Here is an 18,878-nt window from a genome sequence, read left to right as displayed (position 1 = left end):
GGATCGTGGATTGATTTTCAGTGGTTGAGTATCTACGTGGCATACAATGATTGGCTTTACATGTACGGATTTTGGGATATACGGTAAAAGTGAAGGGAGCTACTTTGCAGGCTTTGTTCTGGGCTTTCTGTTTGATGGAAATCTAGTCGAGGGTAGTGTCTTCCTATGTGGGTTAAGAAATTTCTCATTTTTTTTTCTAATTATTATCTAAAATTTGAACTTTAGAAGGTTTGAGGAAAGCAAGGCGAAAAGGGAAAATTTTGGGGACAAATTGGAATTTTAAATTTTACGAGGTTAAAATATAATTTTATTATTATATTATTTTATAATTTTTAAAGAGATTTAAACATAACTTTACTTCGAGACAATCTTTCTGTTTGTCCCTTTGCATTCGCTCCTGTCAAGCTTGTTAGGTTGTTTCCTTGTACTTGTTAGATTGTTTACTTGTAGGAAAGTTTATTTATATGGCTATTTTGAGGTTTTTTACTATTGCAATATTCTGTTGGTGCAATTTTTTTTAGTGAAAGTTGCAAGTAGTTCATACCATGGAGATGACAAGAGTCATTAGCAGTGAATTTAAACGTCTCGTAAGGTTTGATTAGGGTTTTAGTAGTAATAGAATAGGTAATAGACGTTTTGTGGGCTTGTTGTGGTCCCACTAAGTACTAGCCTTGTTGCATGGGCTTCAAAAATAAAGTGGGGACTAAATTGGTCAAAGGATTTCGAGTTAACTTAATGTGACTTATTAAGGCAATGCTTTGCTCTAGGATGTTGGTATTAAAAAGCGAAGGGTGATTGGTATACCTTCCCAAAGATTCTCGTAGGATTTGGTAGGTCCTCTCCCAACAAGTTTGTCTGGTAAAAAAAATGGCTATGTGAAGTGAGGTTTACTGTCAAAGCCATTTAAGGATTTTATGTAAGTATAACAATTGCCCTAGCAACAAGTGGCTTGCCTTGAGGTTAATGATAGTGAGATTGTTGTGGAAAAGTGTACTTGGTAATTGAGTGAATTGCAATGATGCTTGAGTTTTAATTTGATAATTTTTTATGATTGTTTCCTTGCTTCTTGCTTCTACATGCACTTTCACATGTCATTATTTATTGGAGATATTTATTACAATTGTTCATTATACGCTTGCTTCATTGATTGGTGGGTTGATTTTCATAGTTTGATTTTCCTGTCCTAATTATATATAGGGATTTTGAATCATATACGTTCTTATTTGTTTTCTTTTATGTTTCCATTAGGTTTTCTTAGCTTGCCATTCATAGTTTTTTTTTTTTTTTTCGGTTATTTCCCAAACAAATTCTTTCAACAATTCCTATCATGTCGAATAGAGTGCACCAGGAATAAAGGCAAGATAGGGTTAGTCCTCTACCCAAAGTCAATTTTCCTCAAAGGATTCCTACTATAGAGAGTTGGATGCTCACATAGAAAATGGCATCTGAGACTGTTCCACTAGAATGGAAGAAGTGGAAGTCATATTGGCATTGAGAGGGATTAGGCTGCCTCACTATAAATATCATTTTGTTACTTCTTTCCGGACTCGTAGGATGAGCGATGTTCTTGGAGATGGGAGGGATTTTTTTTTCCTTCCCATTTATTTGTTTGAAGCAGATTTCATTTGCGCATTCTATACATGGTTTGTGGCTATATTGTCAGAGTGCAGAATCACTCTTGCTAAGTTGGCAAGGTGTGTATGGCACCTTTTTATATGGCTTTTTTTAAGCGTAAGAAGTGTGAATTTCTTCATATTAATAACTTTAAGAATTTATTCATCCTTTGAGTTCTCAAACGATGAAGGAAATTTGGGAATGTACCATTTTATAACGCGAGGCAATGTGGATTCCCCCTTAAACTCTAGTCAAGGTGGTCTACTCTTTGGCAAATATAAGTATGTGTACATAAAGGATAAGTTGAGGGTGGGTTTCCATTTCCTACTAAATGGATGCGCCCTTTTTCATGATGTTGTGCTTATGCTCTTACTATAGGTGTTGGTGATGCTCATGCATAATTTGAGCACAATAAGTATGGGCTAACTTTATGGATTAGTGAGCTACTAACTTAAGTCATTTTTAAAGGTTCTAATTTATGAGAAGAGTTTAAGTCATTTTTAAAAGTTCTACTTCATGAGAAGAGTTTAAATGACGACATCAAATGATCTCCCCTACTTTAAGGATCATTTTGACATTGACTTGTCATGTAACAACTCTTACTTGAATTGTCAACAATCCAAATCTATATAGAGAAGTATACAACATTCAACCACAATTTTCACCTTTAAACATCAAAATCATCAAAGTAGGGAAGTTGGTGTCGATACCACAATGCCTAGTATCAATACCTAAGTGGTAGTCTCGATGCCATAGTGTAAGGTATCGATACAAGACCTCATCTATATTTGTCCATTAGATATTGACTTTGAGAGTATTGACACCCTTGTTTCAAAGGCGAAAGCAAGGGGCATAGAATGAAATTTTAAATTTTAGGAGGTTAAAATATAATTTTATTATTATATTAATTTATAATTTTTTAAGAGACTTAAACACAATTTCACATTGTGATGAGGGAGGGGTTAAGGCCTTTATTTGATCCACTGAATTCACCCTAGTTATGCTGGAAAATCAAGTTTGAAAAATGTAACGGAAAATAAATTTAAAAAAAAATAGATTTTTAAATTTTTTTCTAAAATTAAAATTTAGTTGTGATATTTAAATTAATAAACATTTAATCAAAATTGTACCTTTTGGATTCGTCTAGGATGAATGCTTCTACCGAGTAAGTTTATCTACTATCCTTAAACTCACGTTTACTGAGTGAGGTTTGCTTCGAATAAGAAAATCTTCTACAAAATTATCAATTGGGTAATTTCACAATTTTTCTAAACTTATAGGTGAAATTGTAAATAAGAAAATGTCTCTAAAAATATTCTAAAATAATTCCTTCAGAGAATTTTTCTCTATAATCTCTTGAATTCATGAGCTTGAAAAATAATGATTCATGACTCTCTTTATATAGAAAGAGTTTAGAGAGTTTGATTATAGTTAAACTAAATTTAAAATTAAATCTATTAAATTAAATTTAATATTAAGATAATCATTTTAATATTAAATTAATAAAATACTAGCAAAATATAAGTATTAAATGAAATTTAATATTAAATCTATTAAAATATTATTTTGGAATAGATAATCTAAAATCAAATTATCTAGTAGAGTTCTAGTAGGAGTGTGATTCCTCCATTGCTCAACCGTCGAAGGACCACCCGTCGACCATCAGAATGTCGCCATCGTCGTCGCCGGCACCATCGTATCTGGTGGTGCCATCGCAGGTGCGACACCCTCACAGGACCCTGAGTCGATTCGGTCCAGGCCAGTGACTACCCGATCGGTCAAGTCTAGCCACTAATTGGATCATTGGCTCGGTTTCATATATCAGACCCAATTTGATCAATTTTTGGGTATCAACCTCAGTTTTGGGTTCTCGACCTCAATTTTTGATTTCAGATCCAATTTTCAAGTTTAATTACCAATTGAGTCAATTATTTGACTTAAAAATTAATTTCCTAAAATTATCATATTAATTTTTTCAAAAATCACTAACGTTTTTCAAATTAATTTTTCAGGAAAATTATTTAATCAAATTCTTTAGTTGAACAATTCTTATAGCTGTCTAATTTAATTCAACATCAAATAAATCAACTCAATTAAATTATTTCCAAAGTCGTAGAATTTTCTTTTAATTCAAATATAGTCCGATCGACTAGCAAAGGATCAATTTGACATATTATGATTGGAAACTCCTTATTGTATACTCTTTTCAATTATTTAATGACATTTAATAATTTTTCGATATTATTAATATATAGTTTTAATAACTTTTAACCCGATCCCCAAATCAAACATTAAATCGAACTTAAACTCGAAGATAAAATTATAAATCCTAAACCTTAAAAAGGATCAATTTGACATATTATGATTGGAAACTCCTTATTGTATACTCTTTTCAATTATTTAATGACATTTAATAATTTTTCAATATTATTAATATATAGTTTTAATAACTTTTTAACCTGATCCCCAAATCTGGAACATTAAATCTGAACTTAAACTCTGAAGATAAAATTATAAATCCTAAACCTTAAACCGAACTCAAATCTTAAATCATAAATCCCATCAACCAAAAGGGTTTGAAATTGAAGGTTTATGTTAAAAATTTCAAAATAAAACCCTAAACCCCGAACAGCCGTGTCTGAAAAACCCTCTAATTTCGTGTTCAATTTTGTTTTTTTTTTTTTCGTCTTCGAAGCAGTAATGGCAAACTCCATGGTCTCTCTCGATAAGCTCAAAGCCTTCTGGCATTCTCAAGTCCACGACGAGGAAAACTGGGCTCGAAACATGGTATTTCATTTTTCTTTATTTATCTTTTATGCTCTTCCTTCGATAGTTTTCACTTTTTTTGGGTCTTTCCTTTCATTAAGTCGTGATTTAATTCTATTTTGATCATGCATTTGTTTTGCTGACATTTGGGTTTATGGGAATTTGTTTAGAGAATATGTTTTTACTCCACTGATTTAGGAAATGAAAGAAGAAAACCAATGATTTGATTTGGAAGAATTGAACATGTTAGCAACCAGGATAAAGATAACATATCCAGAACTTATAGTTGGAACAAGGCATTTTGAAAGTTGTTCAATGTCTGGAATTTCTCATCATTGGGACCTTGAAATATATATGTCATGAATCTCCATATGATTGAATTGATATGGTGTAATTCAATTGTGGTTAGTTGACTATATGAAACTACCTGTTAATATGGTGCCTTAATTCTTAACTGAAATCATGGGTCGAAGAGTGTTCCTCGAAGGTGCGAATAGTTAGAAAAACACCCACATATACATAACAGCAACACACAACAACTGGAGAAACTAATGCAGCCTTCTAGAGTCAGTAGAAATCTTTTTCCGTGACCAATATGAAAGAAGTTTATCCGAGGATAACTAATGCCTTGATTTGTTTGGTTTGTTGTTTACATAATTTACTCTAGTTTCTTTTCTTGGGACTAGTAATGGTTTTCGTGGCCAACTTATATATCAGTTTCTTATGATTTCTGGCTCCATTGGTTAAGTAAGATAGCTTTCTAGAGTCATAGAAGTCTATGTGCATGATCGGTATGAAGGGAGAAATTTTTGGACAATAACTAATGCCTTCTGCCTTCATTAGGTTGATTTGTTTTTTCACTTAATTTTACTCTGTTTTCCATTTTTGGGACAAGTAATGGTTTCAATGGCCAACTTATATATATCCTTTTATTATGATTTTTGGCTCCATTAGTTTTGGTGGATACTTTACTGGAAAGTAAGACAACCTTCTAGAGTCAGTAGAAGTCTATGTAATGTACGTGACTGACATGAAGAGAGAAGCTTTTTTGGATAACTAATGCCTTCGTTGGTTCGATTTGTTGTTTACTTAACTGTTTTCCATTCTTTGGGGCAAATAATGGTCGTTGTGGCAAACTGATATATTGATTGATTATGATATCAGGCTCCATTGGTTTTGATGGATGCTTTGTTCAGAACTGAAAACTTTGTGGAAGAGTAGTGGTTAAAAGCTTTTACATATCTTTTCTTTTACCCCAAAAGTGACTACATAAATAGAAGCTTGTAAGTCATTTGGTTTTTTTTCTTTTATCTTCTCTGAATTATGTTATGAGGTTTAAAGAACAGCATGAAGCAGAAGAAAAGTCCTATGAAAGGCTTGAGGAATATATGTAGACATGTAAGGAACGTAGGTTGCAAAAGGGTGTGTCAATTGCATTATCTTTGGGAAAATGAGCAGCCTATTGGCTGTAGCATTTCTATATCTGTTTCAAGCTTATGGGCAGTATCAAAGTCATAGCTTACTTATACCACCATGTTAAACAGTGCATTTCAAGTAGTAGCGGAATTTGAAGTTCGAACATCTTTAAACGTTCACAAGAAATGTTCTTACATCTTGGTACAATCATGTTTCCGAGGCTGCTGTTTGGTTTCATTATCTATATGTTAATCAACAAATTTTATTTGTAAACCCGAGAAATCTTTTTTTGGCTGAAACTGCTGCGAGCTGCTGGGTTATTTGGCGGATCGATTCTTCTAATGTGCAACTATGGCGATGTTATGGCCATATAAGGAATAAAGGATGGATTAAAAGCTTCTGAGTAATCCCATGTTATGCGAGTTGTCGTTTTCTCCGCCACAATGATGTGGAAATGCTTGCATTTGGTATATGTTTTCAGTTTGTGTATGAAATTTAGGAATCTAATTGATGATGATGAATGGAAACAATGAATTCGTATAAGCAGGCTAATAACATACAGTTGGAAATGTTTTGGAATTGAATGAAATGCACACTTTCTGATGATTGTTGTAATTGTTTAGGATTAAAGCTCTGACTCATTTTCCTCCTTCAAGCCTTGTTCAATGCTCAAATTTAACTCAATTGATATTCAAAATGCAGGTGATCATGATTAAGTTAAATTTGTGTCATTTCTAAGTAAAAGATGTCTTGTTTAATATCAATTTGCTTTGGCTAATATACTAAACAAATCTTTAAACTAATAGGTTAAATTGTTGATTTTTTTAAAATTTGTTGATGTAACATTTTGAGGAAAAAATCCTCACTTGATGTTCAATTAGCCATGTAACTAGAAAATAATGTCATAATGAATTTGAATTTAATAAAAAAATAATGTTTACAGTTAGATTTAAATTTTAAAATTTAAAATAGAAATATTAAAATTTTGGGAATAAAGGTATAGAGATTAAATTTCAAAATTTTAAATCGTATATAGATTTATGGCATATTTTGTCACTTAGATACTTAAAAGTGCTTTGGGGTTAAAAGTGATACTTAAATTATCAATTGTCTTATTTTATTCTCAAGATTTTGATATCAAATAAAAACATATTGTGTCAGGTTTTTTATTGGCCAATATTGTGATTTGGGTAAAATGAGATAAAATTGATAATTTAAGTGCTATTTTAAAAAAATTATACTTAAATGGGAAAGAAGTTATAATTTGAGGGGAATTTTGATTTAAATCTTTTTAAAGCTAGTGGGTTTCATGCTAAACAGCTAATGTATAAATTAAAAAATTATCTTCTTCCTTTCAGGTTAAAGCATCACTATTTGTGACTAAATTTTGCTAATTTTTTTTAAACTTTCTTTTGGTCTAAATTAAATTTTGAATTGGACAATTATTCCCACGTTAAGTTTGAACTTGGCAACTTTTACTACATTGAGACTTAATTTTTTTTACCAAGTTAGACCCTAAACTTGATAATTGTTCCCACATTAAGCTTGAACTTATAGTTGTTCTTACATTGAGGCTTGCATTTGAGGGTTTTCAAGGGCTAACTCGGATAAAAAAAAGTTTATGTCTCAATGTGAGAACATTTGTCAAGTTTAGTGCCTAACTTGGACAAAAAAAAGTCTCAAATCCCAATGTAAAAACAATTGTCAAGTTCAGAACTTTACTTAGAAAAAAAATTTAAACCCCAATATGAAAATAATTTTCAAAGTTTAAGCCCTAAAATATTTATTTAACCCTTTTCTTTCTCAATTTGACACGTTACTTTCATTACCTCAAAAAGAGAAAACCCTAAATTTCTAGGAATGCGACTAAATTATTTTAATTAATAAAGATGAAGAAAAATACTGAAATTGAAATGTGACACAGACTTTCATCAAAAGAATAGGATTTATTAACAAAACCTTTAGTACATTAGCTTCTTCTTTTTTCTACTTTCCTTCAACAAAATTAATAATAATAAAAGACAATTGATGAATCCAATGCCCTTTGAAAAATATAAATTGATTAGATAAGAATTAAATTGTACAAATTTGACCAAATTTAAACATCGAAATAAATAATTCTTTTTTTTTTTTTTCTTTTGCATATTGAAAAAAAATCGAAATCAATTATAAAATTAAATAAATAATTCTCTGATTAGAAAGAGAAAATAATGCTTATTTGTATAACACGTGGTAGCTTTTAATTGGTTATCTATTTTAATAGACCTAATAGTTGACATTAAAAAGGTATCGAAAAACAGCGCTTTAAGTTCCAAACGACCAAAAAAAAAAAAAAGGAAGCTTAGGTACAAATTTGAAAAAGTGATATAATTGAAGTATCAAATCGTAAATAAACCAAAAATATTGTTATATCTGACTAATCATCGTTTTTCAGTCAAAGAAGAACCGGTTGTTGAGCTTTATTTTAGTTTGCCAATGTTTTGTGCCAACCAAATTATCCAGGAATATATAAATTTAAAAAGAATTTTTGTCACAATGGGATTCTTTCATAATCCAATAATCAAAGAGTTTTAGAAGGAATATTCTGAGAGATTATCGGTAGATCCACCGTCCACGGCATATGATGTTATCAAACAACACAATATAATGTATAATGTACCCAGAAACACTCCCCACTTTCCTCTCATAATTTTTTTTTTGAAGATTTGTTTCAACTGATAGATAACCCATAATTTTGGGACGCATAAAGTTGAAAAAAAGTTGAAACAAGGGGATCTAGAGAAGTGGATTTATTGTTTGAGGGCAAAAGCAATGAGCTTAACATGTAAGTTTTAAGCTTTTCATTGTTCTTTTTCACTATGTTTGTATTATTGTCGTTGACCTTCTCTGGGTTATGGTTTTTTTTAGTAGTCTGATTGTGTATTTCTGGGTTTTGTTCATATGTTTTCTTGTGCTGCTAAGATTGTTTGTTTTTAGTCCCTTTTTTTTCTGGGATTTTCAGTTCATTGTTTAATATGGTCACAGATTAATCACTATCCTTTGCATTTATTCATTTGAATCAATAGTTTTGTGTTGTATTTTTTTTCATTAATGTACTGTTAGACTGGTTTTCTTGATTCATTGACTTTTCATTTTTCCCCTTGTTATAGTGTTATAGGTTATAAGTTATAACCTATTATTATGCATAAATATGGTGAAAAAAACCCTTTATAAGTACATATCAATTTTATTGCTAAAAGCCTTCTGGTTGTAAATAAAGCATAATATATTGATGCCTGCATGTGCATTCTCCTCTGCTTCTATTGGTTTTATGATATTGCTATTGGTTGCCCCAAATCTCTATGGAGAAGTGATTACTCAGATATACATGTGCGTGTATGTAGCCATCAACTAAAAGATAATGGTCATCCACTATTATAGTTGTATGATAGATTCAAAACTTGCTTGCAGATTTTGCTTGTTCAGATTATGGCACTCTTTCTCCAAAATCTAATGAACTATAAGTGAATCACTGGTGTTAAATCTTGGGGACAGATTCGACGACCGTTATATCTAGTTTTATCTTAGAAAGACTTTTCTGCTGCATAGCTTCTTTCATGTGTGTGCAGTTGTATGACTATTATGTTAAGAATGGCATTTGGTATTTCATTCTTAAGTAAACAATATGAGTGACTCATTTGATGCTATGAAACACTGCAGGCTTTGCCCCTTTCTTGTTTCTTTCATTCATTCTTGGGTGTGCTGCGAGGCCTTTCTATCCACTTCCTAGTAAAATGTCCAATCAAAATAGACAGCCTATGCAAACCTCACGTCCGTATAATATCGCACATAGAGGTTCAAATGGAGAGATCCCTGAAGAAACGGCTGCTGCATACATGGTATGTTTGATTATACACCTTCTGCCTACTCTATATGCTTTCCCCTTTCTATAGTTTCTATAGTTTGACCCTTATTTTGGCTTTTCTTTTCTTTCTTTTTAATGTTTTATCTCTTCAAACACGAGAGTGTATAGCTTAGATTCGATGTTTATCCTTTTCCACGATTTAAAATCACTGATTTTATATGTACATTGAGCATATACTGCTTCTTGCAGAGAGCAATTGAAGAGGGTGCAGACTTTATAGAAACAGATATCCTATCATCTAAAGATGGTGTCCTTATATGTTTTCATGATGTTATCCTCGACCTGACAACTGATGTTGCTAATCACAAAGAGTTTGCAAATCGTAAAAGGACATACAATGTTCAAGGGTTCAACGTCACAGGCTTTTTTTCTGGTATAGAAGCATACAATTTTTAGTCCTTTATTGTGCCATAAAGATAAAAAATCCCGTAGATGGGCACTGTATTTTGTTTAACACCTTAAGTTCACCGCAAATTCTGGATTTGTACTCTTAACTTACAAATATTGTGTTTCTTATCTTAGCTAAGACTGACAAAATTTTCTTCATACATGCAGTTGACTTCACGCTGAAAGAATTAAAGAAGTTACGGGTGAAGCAAAGGTACAATTTCCGGGATCAGCAGTATAATGGTTAGTTCCTTATTTATTTTATCAGTTTAGTTTTTTAAACTCTGTGTTCTAACATATAAAAAGGTCGGGGAACCATTTTTAATGTGAAATGGAACTAGCTACTCATTGCATCTTGCTGGTTGTTATTGCATGTTTACGTGATTTACACTATTTCATATCTCAACTCCATATTATCAAGTTATGCTGTTAAGAAATTTTCTGATTTCGTTGATCTACATTGTTCATTACCAACTTTATGGCACTTGATTTTGTTGATCTACTATGAAAGAAGGTATTTAATTGTCGAGGCTGATTATAGTTGTTGTTTTGTATTCAACAGGAAAGTTTTCCATTATTACTTTTGAGGAGTTCATTTCAATTGCACTGGATGCACCAAGAGTTGTTGGAATTTATCCCGAGATTAAAAATCCTGTGTTAATCAACCAGCATGTAAGTGCTTTTTTTTTTTGCTTTGCCTCCAGAGAAGAATATGATTGACCAATGATCGTTTGTTTTCAGACTGAACCGATTGCTCCTTCATATTTTTTCTTAAAAGCATGTGTTTCCTAGGATTCATATAATACCTCTTACGGCCCTTGAACCATGGGTTTAACAATGTCAGTGAAAAGCTAAGAACTTATCTATCATTTTCCATTAGCAAACCACATGAAAGTGTGAAACTAGGGTCGGTTTGAAATCTGGTGAACTGTGTCGATTGACTAATATTTCCTATAAACTTTGATTCCCATGATTTTGAATCCATGCATTCAACAGGTAAAATGGCCGAATGGAAAGAGATTTGAGGACAAGTTTGTGGAGACACTTAGGAAGTATGGATATAAAGGTTCATACATGTCGAAAGATTGGTTAGAAAAGCCGATATTTATACAGTCCTTTGCACCAACTTCACTTGTGTACATATCAAATCTTACCAACTCACCCAAGATCTTCTTGATCGATGATGTCACAATGCCAACTCAGGACACTAATCAGGTTTGTCCTGAATTCACTCTTTGAATCCCTCGAAAGAAGATTTCATAAAAAGGCTTAAATGGAAAGATGTTTTCCAGCATTGATCAGATGGTTTGCCCAATATATTATTGATTTCTTTACCATATGTAGTTGATTGGAAGAAATTTTCCATCCGATTGAACATGAACCAAAGCAACTTGCTTTCACTATTAACTCTTTTCGGATTTTGGAATTCTAATGGAAGAAAATGCAATTCACATTGCAGTCATATTGGGAAATTACATCAGATCCTTATCTTGACTACATTAAGGAATATGTCGTCGGCATTGGACCTTGGAAAGATACGGTTGTTCCTGTAAAAAACAATTACTTACAACCACCAACAGATCTTGTTGCTCGAGCACATGCCCGGGATCTACAGGTACTTCCCCATCTATATAACTTTTGATTGTCGGCATTGGTCTGTGATAACTAATACAGGCTAATAATACAGGTTCATCCGTACACATACCGCAATGAAAACATGTTTTTACACTTGGATTTCCATCAAGACCCGTACGTGGAATATGATTATTGGTTAAACAAGATCGGAGTTGATGGTCTATTTACGGATTTCACAGGGAGCCTCCATAATTTCCAGGAATGGACGTCGCCTCTCTCACAAAAGGATAGTGACAGTGCATCTAAATTGGTGGATAAAATTGCCTTGTTGATCTCTTCTTATAGAAAAGGATAGATTGTATCATATATTTATATCATCCTAAGAACATATCCATTGAGCTTTATTCACTCCAAGGCATAATAAGCACATCTTAATTCAGGTTGAGTTTATGCACCGAAGTGTGTAAGTTTTAAGGAGTCCTCCTTTCGAATTTTCAATTTTTTTTTTTCTGGAAAATGTATGAGATGACACTACTGAACATAGATATTAATCTCTAGGTTCATAAATAAAAAAAATAAATATTAAACACGTATTTGTATTCATAACTCACATGAGTCCTAGTTGAGCTGTGGACAGACTATTCTTTTCTGCAGGTCTAGTGAGAATGAAATCAGTCTAAACTAATTATATTTTCTAACCAATTGACAAAAAAGCATTCTTTTTTTTTATTTTTTTATGAATGATATAGAGAAAATAATTAGTAAAATAGAGTGGTTGTCAATTATTTTACAAAATACATCTCTTTCTATATTTTGTGGGAAGAAGTTGGAATAGAAAGTAGGACTTTAGCTTCAACATATAATTTTTAAATAAAAGAATTTCATTCAATTTTTTTTTTGCAATTTTATAAATTTCATTATTTGGTATAATAACTTATTTAACTCTCTAATTTAAAAAAAAAAAATCATTTGATTTTTCCTCCCTTTAACTATTGAATTTTTATTATTTACCAAATCACCCCAAAATGAATGTAAAAATTAACATTTATTAATTTTGTTGATGTGACATTCACGTATTCAACAATTAAGTAATTTTTAAAATTTTATATATATATATATATATATATATATATATTTATACTTTCTTTAAATAATGTTAATATTTTTAAAATATTAAAATTTAATTAATTGTTAATGTAATATCCACATGATAATCCACGGGTGTCACATTAGCAAAGTGTAGCAAATCGTTAACTTTGTCATTTATTTTAGGATGATTTGACAAACAATGCAAGCTTAAGAGCTAAAAGAAACTAAAAATTAAATAGAGGGTTAAAATAATTTTTTTGTAAAATTGGAGGGCGTAATAAGTCATTATGCATAGTATAAAAGATCCTCGAATAATTTAGAAAGAAAAAATACAATTTAGTTTCTCAATTTTTTTTGCATACAATTGAATCCAAAACTTAAAAATTGATCAAATTATCATTTTAATTAATGTTGACTATTACACCATCTTTGGTTGGGGGCAATGGAATAGCATTCATGGTAAACTATTTTTTTATTTGGTTAAACGTAATACTTATTCAATAGTCGCCATTACTTTCTTATTATTTGTCTTCCCGTAATAGTTATTCTTTGATTTACCAAAGAATGGTTATTCCATGCAACCTTAAATAATAAAACAAAATTAATTTCTAGATTAGTCATTTAAAACTTGAACTCAAAAATATAAAAATAAAATATTTGAAATATTTTAATATAAAAATTATATTAAAATTATTATTAAATTATAATTATAATTTTATTAAATTACATTTAATAATAATCCTATTAAAATTTAATAATAATAACAATAGTCATTTACCTAAAACAATTTCTCGCTAAGAGTACTCTAGTCATTCTAATTTTTCCCCTTATGCTATAACAACATCTATTTCATTCATCAAACACAAGAATACTATTACAGTTCTATTTCATTTCATTCAACTAAACAATTGAATTACTAAATACAGTTCTATTCCATTACAATTTTATTCAATTCCAGTGAACCAAATCTGCATTTCTAACGAAATTGCTTAAACTAAGTAACATATGTTGGTGTGATAATTCATATTTGCACCGATTATTGACGTGACAATTTACCGATTGATATACATAGCTTGATGTTTGAGGAAAAAGATTATATTATTTAGTTCATTATAATGCTTAACTTTTTAAAATATAATTTATTCTAAATTTTGTGTATAATCAATATGACTAAAGCATTAAAATTTATGTTTAGATGTAAAATTAAATTATTTTAATGATTTATTATAATAATGAATATTTATAATGCTTACAAATTTTTATGATTTTTATAATGTTATAATGAAATTTTTTATGATTTTATAATCAATAATCAATAATGAATTTTATAAAATTTATGATTTTTATGATAAAGAAAAGGTCATGTTACCGACATGAAAAAGCACAGACCAATGAAAAACTGACAAGTGTAGTAAAAAATATTTTTCTGCCAAAAGAAAAAATATCTGAACGCCGCACCGTCTACATAAACCCCGAGGGTTTTACTCTTGAGAAACAAGTACAAGCGTCTCCCACTCTCTCTCACTTACATCCCATACAACAGTAGGGTAAGCTTCCAAAAAGACATAAAACCCTCTTTTTTTATGGCTTTCACTATTGTTCATGTTTGATTTTGATCTATTGGTTCGATTGTTCTTTTGTTTATTTGAATAGGATTTCTGTTGAATCTTGATTACTGTTTCCTTGAAAAGATGTTCCTTTTTTTTTTTAATTTCTTATAGTATCAGATTTATGGTTTAATGTTTCGTATTATTATGTAATGATCTGCCTGGGTTGTTCTTGTTTGGTTCTTAAGATCATGAACGATTAGGTTTTTAGGGAGTTGATTGAAAATGTATGTTCTACTGTTTTTGGGTTGTAAGAGTTATAAAGATAGAAATCAATACTAATAAAAAGTTTAAATCTTGTAAAAGTAGGTTCCTCTGTTGGAATGTTTTTAGAATTTACCCTATTATATTTGTCCGACCCGATACTGGTATGCTTAACCTTTTTCTATGTTTTATGATATATTTGGAGGATTATACCTTTGTACTTGTGTTCTAATATGTGTCAGATAAAAGCGTTTTAGGAAAAATAGTGTGTATAGCATAGGGTTTTAGATTATTTTTTATCTTATATGCGTGGCACCTTAAAATTAGTTGATGGCTCTTCCTTTTGCATGTGTTCACTGTTTAGAAGCAATCTTGTTAAAACATTCAGGTTTTATTATAGTTTGTTAAGTTGTTTCTTGGGTATTTTTTCCCCCTCATTTTACTTTATCAGTTTCATTTTCTGAAAGTGAAATTTAATTTAATTTTTTTGGTTTTCCTAGGTGAAACAATGGCTTTCCTAAGTAAAATTGGGAATATGCTTAGGCAGACCTCGACAACACAGATCAATGCCCAGTTGTCTGCATCAAGTCCAAGCCTCTTTCAAGTGTTCCGGTGCATGTCGAACATGCCGAGCTCAAAACTATTTGTGGGAGGTGCATCCGAATTTTGTTTACATGTTGAAGCAAGCAATTTTTTATTATGTGTTTTTCTTAGGGTTCTTGTTAATCTTCTTTAATTGCAGGTATTTCATACCAAACAGATGACCAAGGTCTGAGAGAAGCTTTCAGCAAATATGGTGAAGTTGTTGAAGGTATGCTGCAATGAATACATTTGCGTAATTCAATTTGCATTTGTCATGAAGGGGGGTCAAAAAGTCTCTTGAGATGCTTAAATCATACACTCGTGTCGGTTTAAGTTTCTGAGTTTAAAGACATGAACTGTTAACATTAGATGCCCTTTATGAAATGTTCTGGAAATGAATGATTGTTTTTAACTTTGAGTTGTGTTTGTCTGGATGCTTGTACATATGGTGTATTAACTTTGAATTTGCAGTTTGAGTTCAATTTTGGTTCACTGGTTTTGACTTTGTAAAAGAGTTGATTAATTTTGATCTTTTTGTAGCAAGAATAATCGTGGATCGAGAGACGGGTAGGTCTAGAGGATTTGGCTTTGTCACTTACACAAGTTCTGAGGATGCTTCAAGTGCACTTCAGGCCTTGGATGGACAGGTAATATAACGCTTCTAAGTATTTAGTTACTGAGGAATCACATTTTCCTTTGATCTTGGTAGTCTCCAAGTCTCCACTGGTTGCTGCTTTGCAGTAAACCTTATAGGATTCTGATATGTTTTACGGTAAGCATAGATGCATATAACCTTGTACAAGGAGATCAAAATTAGAATATGATATGCAAGTACTCCCCATTAGGTAATCCTATGGGGCCTTTTGTTCTTCTCATGGTGCTCAAACTATGGTGAAGGCCTTTGCATTGTGTTGCCAAATTGCTTCTAGGCCGCATCCAGAAAATCTGAAGCAGAAATATATGATTTTATGTTGCTTCAGCTTTTTGATTTTCTTGAAGTACACGTGTCTAATATCCATGTTTGAGTTTGACTTACATTCGGATATGGGTAGGCGGATATGACCCTCAAAGTACCCTCCAAATGCATGGTAATATTGAACATGCTTGTGTTGAACTTGTATCAATATCCAACACTCGTATCCAAGCCGAGTACAATAGTATGACTCGGTCAATGAGTCTCTTGTTGCAGAGTTGTAGATTTGAATTTATTGCTTCTCAATATTTATATGTTAATATATACTGTCAGATTCACTCAGTATATCATAAAATATCTTCTCTGTCATGGCCTTAGAGTTCATGATATAACTTGTGTTGCCTTTACGTCTATCAGGATAATTTTCATGGTATTGTTGAACATACTTGTGTTAAATGCATACTGATATCCAACACTCGCACCTGTGCCGAATAGCATAATATAACTTGGTCAATGTGCGTCTTGTTGCAGAGTTGTCTCTCATAACATAGTTTCTTCTCTGTGGTGACCTTAGTGTTCATGATATAACCTGTGTTCCGTTGCCATCTATCAGGATAATTGTCATATTCGTAACTTACGACTAATTATATATTAGAAAACTTTTAATGATCTCAACTTATGAAATAATTTTCATGTCAGACTCTCCATGGCCGTCAAGTAAGAGTAAACTATGCAACTGAGAGAGCTCCTCGTAACTTTGGAGGTGGCGGCTATGGCGGTGGTGGCTACGGTGGTGGTGGCTATGGCGGTGGTGGCTACGGTGGTGGTGGCTACGGCGGTGGTGGCTATGGAAGTGGTGGCGGTGGCTATGGCAGAAATGCTGCCCCCCCTTCTGGAAATTATGGAGGTAATGTTGGATACGGTGGCAGTGGTAACTACGGAGGCCAGGGAAGCCATGGTGGTTTTGGTCAATCTGATGCAACCAATTACGAAAGTGGGAGTTTCAGTGTTGCTGGTGGTGGTGGCGGCATTGATGGTGTTGGTACTGGTGGTTCAGCTGGATTTGGAAGTCCTAATATGGGAATTGACAGTGGTGATCAATTTGGTAGTACCGAAGATGGCTTCAAGGAGGAAGGAGAAGCATTCGACTCAAATGAGCCAAGGAACGAAAACTTCCGAGATGAAGATGATGAGAATGGCAGTGATTTTGCCAAAAGGGCATGAACTAAATCTGTCTGCAGTAGTAAAATTGTTTTGGTTTTTAGTTATATTGTCATCACTTTTGAAACAAATTTTTATTTGATCAAATGACGTGAGTTATGGTCTTTGTAAAACTTCTAATACTTTCTTATGTCTCCTTCCATGGAGAACTGAAAATTCCTTATGGAAAATAAATAAATTTACGTTCAGTTCCAAGTTGGAGCTCAATTGGAAACCTGCTGCTTGAAGCTTTCACGCCAAATTTGATTTTTGTACTTTCAAAGTTGAAATTAGATTTGAGATAAAAATTGAATTTTTTTAGTACACTGCAGAAACAGATGAAGAGTCGTTTCCGTTAACCTTGCCCACCATCTCAAATACCAATGGAGTCTCCTTTCTGGGACCAACCTGGCTACAAGCATTGGACGACCTTTAGAAACCCACTCTGCCAGTTTTCTTCCTCTGAATTATTTCTACTACCCAAGAACCCATCCCTCTGGATCACACTCCATGCGACGGCCATCATCACCATTGGGAAGAAAGGAGAAAAGGGTCTCACAATGTTGTGTGGTTATTTGTTTCTTTTCCTTGCAAGGCAAGGCAAGGCAACCTTTGATGGGCAGATTTCGGCAATCCTGTGTTTAAACATCATCAGTAGCAGAGATATGAATCCCCCCAACATCAACTCGGTTTCCCATTCTTTTTCTTCAGAGAAATGGTGGATTCTTTCAGCAGCAAAGGAAATGAAGACAATGACAGTGCAACAATAATTTTAAAAACAAAAGGACATTGAACTTTTCCAGGTTATGTGAAGGTTGCTTTGCTGACCACATTTTTTGTCTAATCGAGGACACCTTGAAATCTGTAATGTGAGCTTGGCATGAGTTCCATAGAAGGCAGATGCATGAGATCATAACATGACTCGATGGCCAACTCTTCAAGGGATAGATCGGGCAGCCACAGGCAAGGCTTCTAATCCATCAAACCGCTCAATGCTTAACACTCTGATGGCAGTAAGGTTTTGAGATTGATGAGGCAAAGGCTTGAGTTTTCTCCATCCAATCAGATGTATATCTTGAATGGAGAGTGAGAGGTGTTTAACACAAGGGAATTCCTCCAGTTCTTCCCAGAAACCACCCATCTTTAATGTCGTCAAGCAACTCAGGTTCACGAGGCTGTCTTCCAGAATACTCCTCAAGTTTCGGCACCAGCTTATGTTTAAATAAACAAGGGAATGTAGCTTCCCTAAATGTTCTGGAAAGGATATTAGATTACCGGAACCGATACTGTCAATCTCCTAACACAACAAGCGTTGGATTGCAGTGAACTTGATAGTACACTACTTGAACCTTCTTCACCAGATGCTGTCAAATTCAATTCCTTGAGAGATGAGAGTTCATTGTTAACGGAAACCAAACTCAGATTCAGACAAAACCATATGCTTAAGCTTTGGAGTTGCACACAAGTGGACAATCCATTTCCAGTCCACTGCAGTTCGCTGCAACTATCAAAACTGAGCAGCTCAAGGGATGAAATGTCACCCGTTATAGCAACATATTTCAACTTGGGACACCGGTGAACCATCAACTCTTTAAGACAAGCTAATCCATCCAGTCTAGGA

At 32.7% G+C, this 18,878-nt stretch overlaps 2 protein-coding genes and 1 long non-coding RNA gene across 3 annotated transcripts; all 3 read left to right on the top strand.

Annotated features, from left to right (window-relative positions):
* Positions 1–4,081: 4,081 nt before the first annotated feature.
* LOC108472282 (uncharacterized) lies at positions 4,082–6,385 on the top strand. The gene is made up of 2 exons (XR_001869526.2): positions 4,082–4,401; positions 5,925–6,385. It is a non-coding gene; the product is annotated as an uncharacterized LOC108472282 (long non-coding RNA).
* A 1,844-nt stretch (positions 6,386–8,229) lies between these two features.
* LOC108467421 (glycerophosphodiester phosphodiesterase GDPD6-like) lies at positions 8,230–12,251 on the top strand. The gene is made up of 8 exons (XM_017768027.2): positions 8,230–8,620; positions 9,496–9,674; positions 9,890–10,073; positions 10,256–10,330; positions 10,650–10,759; positions 11,084–11,302; positions 11,547–11,702; positions 11,775–12,251. Exons 1-8 carry the CDS (start codon positions 8,608–8,610, stop codon positions 12,015–12,017), a joined length of 1,179 nt encoding a protein of 392 aa, XP_017623516.1. The 5' UTR covers positions 8,230–8,607; the 3' UTR covers positions 12,018–12,251.
* A 1,909-nt stretch (positions 12,252–14,160) lies between these two features.
* LOC108480626 (glycine-rich RNA-binding protein 2, mitochondrial-like) lies at positions 14,161–17,492 on the top strand. The gene is made up of 5 exons (XM_017784041.2): positions 14,161–14,298; positions 15,063–15,215; positions 15,305–15,373; positions 15,685–15,791; positions 16,757–17,492. The coding sequence occupies exons 2-5, from the start codon at positions 15,071–15,073 to the stop codon at positions 17,279–17,281; spliced, it is 846 nt and encodes a 281-aa protein (XP_017639530.1). The 5' UTR covers positions 14,161–14,298; positions 15,063–15,070; the 3' UTR covers positions 17,282–17,492.
* The last annotated feature ends 1,386 nt before the right edge of the window (positions 17,493–18,878 follow it).

Source organism: Gossypium arboreum, chromosome 7 (genome assembly GCF_025698485.1).
Source record: "Gossypium arboreum isolate Shixiya-1 chromosome 7, ASM2569848v2, whole genome shotgun sequence".
Classification (NCBI taxonomy): domain Eukaryota; kingdom Viridiplantae; phylum Streptophyta; class Magnoliopsida; order Malvales; family Malvaceae; genus Gossypium; species Gossypium arboreum.
Note: the sequence above shows the minus strand (reverse complement) of the source record. Positions and strands in the feature narration are given on the sequence as shown.

Coding starts and splice junctions, on each gene's coding strand:
- LOC108480626 (XM_017784041.2), top strand. CDS start 15,071: ATGGCTTTCCTAAGTAAAATTGGGAATATGCTTAGGCAGACCTCGACA. Junction 15,216..15,304: donor CTCAAAACTATTTGTGGGAG/GTGCATCCGAAT, acceptor CTTTAATTGCAG/GTATTTCATACCAAACAGAT. Junction 15,792..16,756: donor TTCAGGCCTTGGATGGACAG/GTAATATAACGC, acceptor TTTTCATGTCAG/ACTCTCCATGGCCGTCAAGT.
- LOC108467421 (XM_017768027.2), top strand. Junction 10,760..11,083: donor CTGTGTTAATCAACCAGCAT/GTAAGTGCTTTT, acceptor TGCATTCAACAG/GTAAAATGGCCGAATGGAAA. Junction 11,303..11,546: donor CAACTCAGGACACTAATCAG/GTTTGTCCTGAA, acceptor TTCACATTGCAG/TCATATTGGGAAATTACATC.